Source organism: Salmo salar, chromosome ssa26, assembly GCF_905237065.1.
Source record: "Salmo salar chromosome ssa26, Ssal_v3.1, whole genome shotgun sequence".
Classification (NCBI taxonomy): domain Eukaryota; kingdom Metazoa; phylum Chordata; class Actinopteri; order Salmoniformes; family Salmonidae; genus Salmo; species Salmo salar.
Genome location: NC_059467.1, coordinates 26822076 through 26833713, shown reverse-complemented (window position 1 = coordinate 26833713; position 11638 = coordinate 26822076). Strand labels below are relative to the sequence as shown.

Sequence of the window (11638 nt, the reverse complement as noted above, 5' to 3'; positions counted from 1 at the left end):
ATTGAGATAAAATGTTTAATCGATGAGAAAATGTGCAGAATGCCGGCCAAAATCCATATTTTCCCACTGCCGGCCAGAGGGCTTCCATATTTGGTAGTGAGTGGAAACGCCAAGCGGATGCTTCACGTTTATACATCCGGTGAATCTTACCTTTATTTAACTAGGCAAGTCAGTAAAGAACAAATTCTTATTTTCAATGACGGCCTAGGAACAGTGGGTTAACTGCCTTGTATAACAGACCTTATTTTTCGGCGTTTATCCAAAAACCATACGACGAACCATGGCGGAGTTAGAGCCTACACAAAGACGCCATTACTATTTATCTTTATAAAGTTAACATTTTAAAAGGTTAGGGCAGGTTCAGGGCGACAGACGTTTACCTTGTCAGCTGGGACATTCGATCTTGCAATCTTTCGGTTGCTAGTCCAGCGCTCTAACCACTAGGCTACATGACTCCCTGGCTATCTGCCGTAACCTTTTAAAATGTTAACTTTATAAAGATAAATAGTAATGGCGTCTTTTTGTAGGCTCTAACTCCGCTATGGTTTGTCGTATGGTTTTTGGATAAACGACAAAAAATAAGGTATGTTGAAAACACAGGTTTAGGAGATTTTATACGCTTTGTTCTATGAGATAATCTAAGAGGGGTATGTACGTCCCAAGGATTCAGGATAGCAAGGACCCTCACAGAAAGGCCATCATTGCTATATGTTTTTGTTCCGACAAGCTGTTTACCTGGGGAATACTATTTACGCGCACAGGAAGAGATGTCATGCAGTTGTCAGCTGATCAGTCGAAGGAAATGTTTGATGCTAGCAGAGGAATTGTTGTCAGTTAAAAAAAACGTGTATCTGATTTCGGTATATCGTTTCTCCAGTTTCTTAGTAGCGTGTATTCTGGTACTTCAACATAGAAAAATGATGTCGAGCGTTGCCTTCAAGCTACTCTCTCTTGTTGGTTTGTTATTGATGTCAACACAGACGACGGATGCGAAGGTAGGGTCTGTTGTTCACATGACTGTCATCTGCTTGAAATACATAAAAACAATTTATATTGACATTGTTTAATGCTAGGTGTTGAGTCAGCTGGCTAGTTACTGTAGTTAGCTAGCTAGCCAGCCAAATATGGATCAGGCTAGTATGTCCTTTCTTGTGACGACAGTCAATGGATAAGTTAGCTAACTAGCTAGCTGGTAACCTGCTCTGTACAGTTACAGTAAATGTGATTATTCCACTGGCTGTGTAAGCTTATTTTAGAAGGCAGGTAGCTAGTTATATCACCATTTATGGCATTAAATGTTCTCTGATATCACAGGCTGAACATTTCCCCCTCCTTTTCCCATAGAATTCAGAGGATATCCGGTGTAAATGTACCTGCCCACCGTACAGAGACATCGATGGACAGATCTACAAACAAAATGTATCTCTAAAGGATTGGTATGTTGTGTTGTCATGGTGTCATTTAAATATGATTACATTCCGGTCGCGTTCCACTGCTTAGACGTTTCCAGATCTTACAACGCCTGGATGGGTATTTTACCTATCAGCTAACCACACCATATGTTATAACAATCTGTCAATCGATGACAGTCTATGATGTGGCATGCAACCATTTGGTTGATGCACGCAGTGGAATGTGACCACTGTCTGAGGTGTGGTGAATGTATGGGTTGTCTGATGGATTAGGCTAACTGTAATTTTACACTGTCATATGAATGATCTCAAATCATATTGGGAGAACTGTTACAGACTTCAACCTCACTGTGTTTTCAAAGACATATTTTGATTTAATTGTATATTTGTTTTCAGTAACTGCCTTCATGTTGTGGAGCCAATGCCAGTTGATGGAAAGGATGTGGAGGCGTACTGTCTGCGTTGTGAATGCAAATATGAGGAGAGGAGTTCTGGAACTATCAAGGTAAGTCTGGGAAATCTACCAACCAGTTAGCCGCACATGTGCCGTTGCTATCCTGCCATGTGGTAAAGCAGAGAGATGATTCTTCATACTTTCATGTGGATATTTTTGCTTAAATTGCCAACGGCAGAAGGACAACAGGCAAATTAGGTTGAAATATAATTTTATTCAACGTTCCTGACACACAGGAGACTTCGGGATGGGATATCACGCAACGATATTGCCCAAGTGGGATAGCATCTGCGCATGTGCTCTGCTACTAACCAGTCAACTCTGTCTATTATTGTGGAGCTGAAATGGAGTCAATGCGTTGCAGGCAGCCAAGGGTTAATGAGTTTGACTGCTGAACAACTAATCAAATGGCCACCCGGACTGTTTACATTGACCCAACCCTTTGTTTTTCCACTGCTGCTACTCACTGTTTATTATCTATGTGTAGTCATTTTACAAATTACCTCGACTAACCTGCCCCCCTGCACATTGCCCCCCTGTATATAGTCTCGTTATTGTCATGTACATGTTACTATTTGATTTAGTAAATATTTTATGAACTCTATTTCTTGAACTGCATTGTTGGTTAAGTGCTTGTAAGTAAGCATTTCACGGTGAGGTCTACCTGTTGTATTTGGCACACATGACAAATAAAATGTTAATTTGATTTGGGTCCACTGTGTTCCAGGTGACTATCATAATCTACCTGTCCATCCTGGGCCTGCTGTTCCTCTACATGGTGTACCTGACCCTGCTGGAGCCCATGCTAAAGAGGAGGCTCTTTGGACACTCACAGCTTCAGAATGATGATGATGTCGGGGTATGTGTGCATGTTGCCCATCTCAACTATAGTGGTGGCCTTTAAGTCAAAGCAGTTGTTGTAGCCGTGACATTTTTGTTTGATTGTGGATCTCGTATTGTGTGACTTGTTGGGGCAATGTATGTGGTGGTGATTTCAGATTTCTGATTTGATGAATAGCTCGTAGATAATTGTTTGGGAATGTTTCTAAAAAAAGGTCAACTCTAGCTTGTCACAATTTCACTGTCCTCCTCACTGTAATGTCGATCTCTCTTTGGGTTCAGGACCAGCAGCCTTTCGCCAACGCCCACAACGTATTGTCTCGTTCGGCCTCTCGCCCCAACATGCTGAACAAAGTGGAGCACGCTCAGCAGCGCTGGCGGAGGCAGGTCCAGGAACAGAGGAAGTCTGTGTTTGACCGCCACGTGGTGCTTAGCTAAACCCATCCCCAGGAAACAAAAACCCTGGGTGAAGCAAAAAATGTTACTGTGACTGGGTGTTCCCTCCTTTTTTTTTTTTTGTCTGATTCTTTCCCCAACTTCCGAGCTTCATCCTTATTTGTGTTTTGTTCCTCAACTGGACCTGTATTTCCTGAAATGTGATCATATAGCTCTATGTATTCAGGAGGTGATCATAAAGGGTCTCTACATCAGTAGGTTGAAGTGGGGTGTTGCATCTGAGACCTTTGGCTTAAGATAATGCTAGTGTCTGTATTACTTTTTATACTTTCTGATTTAATAATACTAATAGAAAGTTAGATGTTACAGAAAAAACAAAAAATCATACCAAAATGAATCACTCAAACTAATGAAAACGTCTACAATAAATGTAACATCTGCTACCTAAACTACAGAAGATGGGAATGAGTTGGAAACAGTAGAAATGTGTAACATCAGTCTCTTGTCAAAAAGCATGTTTTTTTAAGAAGTGATGTATAAACTTATTTACAACCTTTTACCCTAAACAACAGTTGATGTACAGACGTATGCATTTCATTGTGTGTTGACTGTGTTGTGAACACTCCTGTATCATGTTCTCCTGTAAGGCTAAGTATAATATAGCATTTGGGAGACATTTTGACTGTTAACCTATCATCCAATGGTACATTTAATGTAAACATTAGTCCTCTCCTTTGAATATATGTGTGTTACTGTAGTCAGAGCCCTCAGCTGTCACTGTCTAGAGTAGATATACACCATCTCTGCACCTTGCTTGTTTTGTTTTCAGTTTCTACTCCTCTCCATTTAGATACATTTGACATGAATCACACATTAATGAGATCCTCCTTTATTCAAACTTTAAATATCTGTCATTGTCTTATGTTAGACAGTATTGAGGCCACCATCTGTCTTTTACACTGACGTAGAACATTTTCTAATGATCATTTGGGATAGCTTGGGTGGTTGTAAAGTGGGTAGAAAATGCTACTGTTGGGTGACCTAATGAAAGTGTTAAATCTTATCTGTGATAACATCACATTTGAAATACATTCCTGTAATATTTATAATGCTTTTGTTTAATGCTGACAATGTCAAATTCCTGGACCATCCTCCAGGAGTCGTGCTTCAACATAAAGGGTAAAATACATTAGCCAAAATTGATCATTGCATTGATAGGCGCACAAAAACATATTGCACTAATGCAGACATTGATAGGCGCTGAAAATGGCAGGCATACTATACCTTCGGGGTTTAGGATAGGGCTTTGCTATGCATAGGGCGGTAAACAGCAATGCTACAACTGATGAGACATTTCAATAACCAATGGATTTAAATTGTATTAATGCATTAAAAATCCATCATTCATAATATAGCCCAGAGGAAACTAAATCTGAACGAAAATAATCAGTCTATTTCGCAAGTTCACCATTGAACAATAGAACACGGAGTAAAATTACAGGATACGTTTGCAAATAAAATTGATCTCTAATTACAGTATGTTGATATCATACAAGACAATAGTGATCATTTATTTACTTTTCAATGACTTTTGCAGAGCTGCCGTCATCGTTTCCTGTTCTCTCCCCTTTTATTTTTTTGTATGCATGCAGTCCGTTATCCAGAAAAAAAGTAGGCTACACTCGGTGCAGAAAATTCAGATTTAAGGATACTCGGCAAGAGAGCTACATTTACGTTGTCAAAGAATGGATTGTTGAAAAATACTCCAATAAGTGCATAAAGGATAAGGTAAGGAGCGTTTTCCTTTTAATTTGTTCATAAAGTAAACCCATATATTGTAGTTTTAACTTAATATAATGCATTAACTGTTTTATGAAACTGATTCTTGCATTTTCTGTTTTATGAAACTTGCGTGGGCAATAATGCAGAAAATCATAAGAAATTGCCACAAAAAGGTTGAGATTGTTTATGAGAGTGACTTGCTGGTTTGAATTAATAACCTACGACCAACAACAGTTTCCCCACAATTGTTTTATTCAATACAGTAACCTCAAAATCAAGTGCTGTACTGTGAACATAAACTAGGGGGCGCCTTAGGCCTTTTATAGGAACTACCCTAAGTACCCAATCTGGCATCTTAACTGAAATAATAATATATGAATCTTTTGTACCATTCTTACCTTTTTAAATATCAGTCAATATGGGAGGATTTGGGTGAATTTGTTATTATTATTTTTTTGCAGTATGCTTTTATTGAAGTATTAAAATGTTGCTTCATGCATGGGGGAATGCAGGCTTCTGGAAGAAAGTAAAAGTATTAGAACTACTCTTTCACCTGAAACTCTTTCAAACTGAATTATTGCATGTCAAAGCAAATACAATACTTCAAGGTACTTTCTTTTAATAGGACCCATCCTGTGTTTTAAGGGCCAGGCTCTTATCTGTCCCTCTTTGGTCAATGACAGACGGAGAGGGTCTGTCTCCTCAATCCCCTATTCAGTGCCTCAGTGTCAGACAGTGGGAATCGTTTCAAGGCTCATAGAGGCTGCATCCCTGCAGGAGAAGCTTCAGTCAGAACCTTCCCGAGGTCTGCCTGACCATGGTCAGACTAACATTATGGCTGCTGTCTGGAAAAACCTTTCAATGCCACTGAAATGCAAGATAATAGAGTGTATAGGTCCTTGCAGAGCAGTTGCTCCCTGTGCTTGAAATTGATGATGGGCTGTTTGGTATGATTTATTCCTGTCTATAACAGTACAATGATTTCCGATGTTTAGAATATGAATTATTAGACATCTCTTGAGTAAATACTGTGGTTAAGGAAGGGCACATTCTCAGAATAGAAATCTCTTTCATAAGGGAGAATAACTACTTCCATGCATGTGTTTATCCTGTAATTCTTAAAGGCCCAATGGAGCCGTTTTTATATCAGTATCAAATAATTTCCGAGTAACAATTAAGTACCTTACTGTAATATTTTTCCATTAAAATGGGCAAAAATAGTTATTAGCCAAAAAATTATCGAGCTAGAATTTTGCTTGGACTGTCTGGGAGTGGTCTGAGTGGGGAGGGGAAAACTTAAAACTAGCTGTTATTGGCAGAGAGGTTTGGAACTCTCTTTGTTATTGGACTATTAAGCAATTTACCACCTGGTGATGACACCAGGCAAGCCAAAACTCTCTCCCATGCAAACAGGCTGATTAGAAGGTCCTGTGTAGATTGTATTTTCAACCACCAATTATCAGGAAATAACACTGATCAAATGTTTTCACACTTTTGCAGTATTAGTTTCAACAGCTGTTATACAATATGATACAAAACACAGATTTAACAAAATGTTGACTGCACTGTGCCTTTAAGAAAGCATCTGGAGCAAGAATTAAGACAATGTGCAGGACATTCCTCTACTTTCAGTATGTGAGGCTGACAGCTATAATACCATTAACACATTGAACTAATCAGGATGAAGGCTAATGTGACTGGAGGCTGCCAATTTCCTCCCTGATAACAAATATGGCACAGGATCATGTCCTAAAGTGTTTGCCCAATTCCAACAGTGCTGCAAAACATAGGCGGGTGTTTATTAAAAATAAAAATGAAATCCCATGTGCGGTAGTGACTTTAGATCTGTGGAGATGTGTATTATTTGTACACGGGGACAGCAGTGGCAGATCTTTTAAAAGTCTCATGGCAGCCTTTGGTAACAGCATTCTCCATGGGTCACAGATTCCAAATGGACTCCATATGAAGAGAACAGTCAAAAGGGGCCATAGTGATGCCTGAGGCTGTAGCACCTATTACAAGTATGCATAACAAACACTCACACACACAGAATAGCTTACATGCCTCTAGTAGCTTTCCTTGTGACAACAAAAAGTTCAGCTTTTTGTCCATTTTGAGATATTTCTCAGCAACAGAATTAGATCGAATCATATTATTGCCCTATGATGTTTTAAGGGATAAAATAAGATGGATACGATTACATTATGATACTAGATGAACCACTGAAAACTCTACAGGCCCTGAAGATTATTTTGATGCAAATTGGTACTTTAGGTGGAGAGGAAGTATTTATAGTGTGAGTCTTGCCATCTCTCTCTTCATTGCTGTAGGCCTTAGGGCAGTAGTATTGGATAGACATCATCAACATGAGAGGACTCGACTGCTGGAGTTTAAAGGGTGCCTCATGACCTGTCTTGAAATTGAATATGTTGTTCCTAAAAAAACATCTTTATGTTAAAACAGAAGCAGTTTAGACTTGCGATTCAATCAGACCCTATGCTGTTAGGCTGCTTGGAGGCTTTCGTATGCGACTGGCCCATCCTCATTTCCATAGCTCCCTTGACCCACTGGCCCTTGGCTATTTAAAATCTCCAGATGCCGGAGGAGAGGCTCTCACAGGAATATTTTGTGGTAAGGGTGTGGTGAAAGCTCAACAGTGTACTGGAGAGGGTTACTGTCAAATTTCTGAGGCTTTTGTGGGTTCACTGAACATGACCGATGGATCCTACGCAAGGTACATTGGACCTGTAACGGGTCCAAAAAACACTGGCCTGGTCGTATGTTTTTTCCCTTTGCCTGAATGGCTTTAGCAGGTGTAAAAGGTGGAGACTTGTAGACCTCAGGGAAATGATTTTAAAACAGATTTATGCCATCAAAACTGTGTGGACAAATTCCTGAGACCTCGGATTGAAAAAGGTTGCACTATACAAACAATAACAGTCTCTCTTTAAGTAGTGCTTATTTAGGTTTGGACTGTATTTGATTTTCTCATGTTACACTCACAGAGAAGCAGCGTAATGTATTGCTTACATTGTACAGAAGAAACCTTGAAGACAAGACTTCTCGACACCACAGTGGATTCCAGGAGGTTGTTCTTCGTTGTGCATCCATGCTACTGGAGCCAGGGTTCCCAGTATGAAACAACACTAGTACCTCTGCTAATCTGAAGCACAAAGCTGTCAGCGTCCACTCAGTACTCTTTATACTTTGACATGTTTGAGAGACAACTGCACTGAACAAAAATATAAACACAACATGTAAAGTGTTGGTCCCATGTTTCATGAGCTGATATAAAAGATCCCAGAAATGTTCCATACACACAAAAATATGATTTCTCTCAAAAATGCACACTGTGAGTAAAATATATGATACATACTGTAGTTGGAGACTTGGTAGAACTGTGGTGTTTTACTGCAACTTTTGTTGAAATTATGTGGAAACAACGTTGATTCAAAATGGGGAGTCGATCTACCTGTCATGAATAGAATTATTCTACAGGTAGATCGACTCCCCATTTTGAATCAACGTTGTTTCCACATAATTTCAACAAAATTTGGATTTGAAAAAATGTATCAATGTAAGGGAATTTCATCTATTTTTTACCCAACTTTTACCTAAATCTAATGATATGGTGCCATGTTTTGTTGATTTCACGCAGAATTCACATTAGTTGACAACTCAACCAAATGTAAATCAAAACTAGTTATTGAACTGATGTCTGTGCCCAGTGGATGGCTTTAGATTTGATCTCTCCCCCATCTATGTTTCTACTGCCGATGCTCAGAGGGTTTGATGAGAGAATTGGTTTATGGGTAAGCTGTAAACTGACATTTGTTTGTGATGATTAGGCATTGCATTATAGAGTAAATATGAAAGACAGGCTTTATAATTACCATTTTCAGTCTTCTGCATCCTTTCCTGTGAAAGGGGACATTGATTCTTGATTGTAGACTTTGTGCCAATTGTTTTAGATAGAAATGTTCACTTCTTTTTCAAATTCTGCTGTGGCCCAATAGCTGTTCCCTTAACCAGAGCAAGGTTGAGTGGACTCGTGTGTTGACTCATGCATGTTTCCAATACTTGTGGCTTGTTTGTATTTTTTCAGGTTTTTCTTAAGTGCATCGAAAATGTTCCAGAAATCAGTAGCGTAAAGGTAGGGCACATATTGTTTACGGACCATACACATATTGTTTACCGACCAAATTTTTCTTTGATGTCAAAGAACGAAAATCTCTTAACAATTACAACAATGATTGTTAAAAAGGCTGTTTTGCTTGGAGGTAACCTACACTTAAGAAAGCGAAAAACAGACACAACTTTGGATATGGTGATCTTCACAGCAGGCATCCTCCCCTTGGGTATTGTTTAGTCTGGACTCAGACTGCAGTGTTGTTTCTCAACATGCATGTGTGCTCTGGGAGGCTTAATGTTGGGAGAGCAGAGCATGAGGTTTAAGCCTGTCTAGAGCCCTCTTATATAAAACCAACCAGAGAGCGACAGGATCCACACTGCAGTCCAACAACAAGGAATCACATCTGCTAATATGTACATGGATTCTGGTAACTGTCCTCATAGGGGTTTACATGTGTTCACTGTTTTGAATATCTGAATTATTACTTTGGGATATGTCTCCAACCAGTATAATGTCCTAGTATAATTACATATAATGTCAACAAAAACATTTAATGGATCTTGTTAATAGTTTTGTAAAATAAGTATTTTGTTAACTTGTTTTTTGTTAAGTATTATGTTAATTGGTAACAGTCTATACTCCTAATTTTAAAGATATGTATGACTGTTGGGACTAATCATGGCAACTGTCTTCCAACTCATTAGCTGTGTGTTCGTCATTCAGTTTGACCTGAAATGATGTCTTTGACAAACTCTTCTCTCTGGAGATAGCCTCATCATCAAGCCCTTGAGGCTGTTCATCATTTCACCATTTCACTAATTGACACAGGCCTTTAAAGGTTCAACCTTGACTTTATCTTCTGAGATGTGTTTTGACATCTTATCTATCTCCTGGATGAATAGCGGATTCATTCTGCATCTCTGAGTACAATTCTGTAGTTGAAACGTGTGTGTAGGCCTATTAATTATGTTCTTGTTACATTGTGATTTTGCTAGTTTGTGTTATAAATAGTTGGATACACCAAACGCATACAATTACACAGAAATCTTCTCTAATTGTTTCCCTGAGAGAATATCCACGCTGAGTTGAGTAGTTATTCATTCCAGAACTAAACATAGTGTTCTCTCGTAGCTGTTATTGATGAATAAATCTCTCTCTCCAAATGTGGGAATATACTGTACTGGCTCATCATGCTGTCCACTTTATATGTTGTAATAGTCACTTGTTGACTTTAGTTTCCAACTCCAAGACTTTCTTACCCCTCTGGCATGTGTGTATTTGAGAGCACTCTAGTGTTGTCATGTGCACTCCCAACTGTCACTCTCTTTATATGCTGTTAGAAGGCTAGGAAGAGAGTGTCAAAAAGATACAAATGGAATGTGGACCACATGATAATGATGTCCTGAGGATAATTCCAGAGCCTATCTGACTCTCTTGGTCATTCCTATGCAATATACTGTTTAATAGACAAAGAACTGCAGCAAGCTTATGTGTGGGATAGAGGAAAGGTGCCAGATCCATTGAAGTGGGGGGCAAACAACCCATCTCCATGGAAACTAGTCCAGCCCTCGCCTCTCCAGAGGTCTCAAAGTGGGAGGGATTTGGTTGGAAAGACATGACTCGTAGTTCAGTGGGAAAGCTGCAGCTATCCGGCAAAACGAAACGTTTTATTTTTTTGCTACAATTTATCTAACGGGATTGATATTTGCTGGCATTTTTTTGGGGAAAAATGGCTGTGGAAATGAGGCGCTACTCTGAGGTAAAGCCGGTCGCCATTTGAATTTTTATTTTTTTTACATTATTGGGGATAGTTTATAAAGGGTTAACGAGGATCTAGCTAGTTGCAGCAAAAGTATCCGAATGCCGTACAGACAGAGTTCAGAAAGCGCAAATTCATCTCGTGGTTATATGCGACTGTATCAATTGACAAACCTAAAGTATAGCCTACAATAAATATTTCGCTGAAGGGATTTTTGTGATTTTACCGTATTTGGTAACAGAACAGTTTTGGGGATGTAACGCTATTCTTGTTGTTAGCGTTACATCCCCATTTAGGCTCTTTCAAGTTGATAATGTGAATGACAAAACAATTAAATTAAATCGGACTGAGTGAGTTGAGGCTAAATAAATTATGCCAAACTAAAGTTTACATTGTGGAGCACGAGATAATTTATTCAATTCAAAAGAGGGTCAACTGTAAACTCCCTTGGGCCTCCTTGGGTTCTTGAGAGCTACGGATAATTTAGCTACAAACGTTCTGAGATTGCATCCGCCTCAGATTTACTAATGCTGTTGAGTGAGAATATCCACAATCATACATAGCCTATTATGTCCTCTAATGTGGATTCTATTGTTTCTCTCTGAGGGGCATCTCTCTGTTAGATGAAGTTTAGCCAGATCTTTTTCCCCCCCAGGGGTACCTCCTGCTATCACTATCACTGCAACTAGGCAGACCCTGCAGCTGCAAGCTCTTTTTCTTGAACTTTTCACGAACAGACTGTCTATTGTGCATATCTAACAATGACCTTTCCTTCTCACTGGACTGGATTGTCAGCAGCAAGATTGGGAGGCCCCTCTGTTCTCTGGCCAGGGCTTGCATAACAGGGGCGAGGGTGGGATGTC

The 11638-nt window shown here is 39.3% G+C and overlaps 2 protein-coding genes across 4 annotated transcripts in view; both read left to right on the top strand.

The window, feature by feature from the left end:
* The first annotated feature begins 322 nt into the window (after window positions 1-322).
* LOC106587541 (transmembrane protein 9B) lies at window positions 323-4291 on the top strand. The gene is made up of 5 exons (XM_014176023.2): window positions 323-995; window positions 1345-1436; window positions 1809-1917; window positions 2594-2725; window positions 2989-4291. Exons 1-5 carry the CDS (start codon window positions 768-770, stop codon window positions 3142-3144), a joined length of 717 nt encoding a protein of 238 aa, XP_014031498.1. The 5' UTR covers window positions 323-767; the 3' UTR covers window positions 3145-4291.
* A 339-nt stretch (window positions 4292-4630) lies between these two features.
* The window catches only part of dennd2b (DENN domain containing 2B), an 87716-nt gene continuing 80708 nt past the window's right edge, over window positions 4631-11638 (top strand). The window contains exon 1 of one of the 3 annotated variants that reach the window (XM_045708823.1): window positions 4631-4890. The gene's annotated coding sequence lies outside the window, so the exon portion shown is untranslated. Of the gene's footprint in view, window positions 4891-10604; window positions 10776-11638 lie in introns of those variants that run through there. The other 2 variants (XM_045708825.1, XM_045708822.1) reach the window with 2 other exon arrangements.

What these genes read in the sequence shown, in the direction of transcription:
- LOC106587541 (XM_014176023.2), top strand. Translation starts at nt 768, where the DNA reads ATGTCATGCAGTTGTCAGCTGATCAGTCGAAGGAAATGTTTGATGCTA. An exon ending in AATGTATCTCTAAAGGATTG is followed by an intron (nt 1,437 to 1,808) that starts GTATGTTGTGTT and finishes ATTTGTTTTCAG; the next exon opens with TAACTGCCTTCATGTTGTGG. An exon ending in GGAGTTCTGGAACTATCAAG is followed by an intron (nt 1,918 to 2,593) that starts GTAAGTCTGGGA and finishes ACTGTGTTCCAG; the next exon opens with GTGACTATCATAATCTACCT.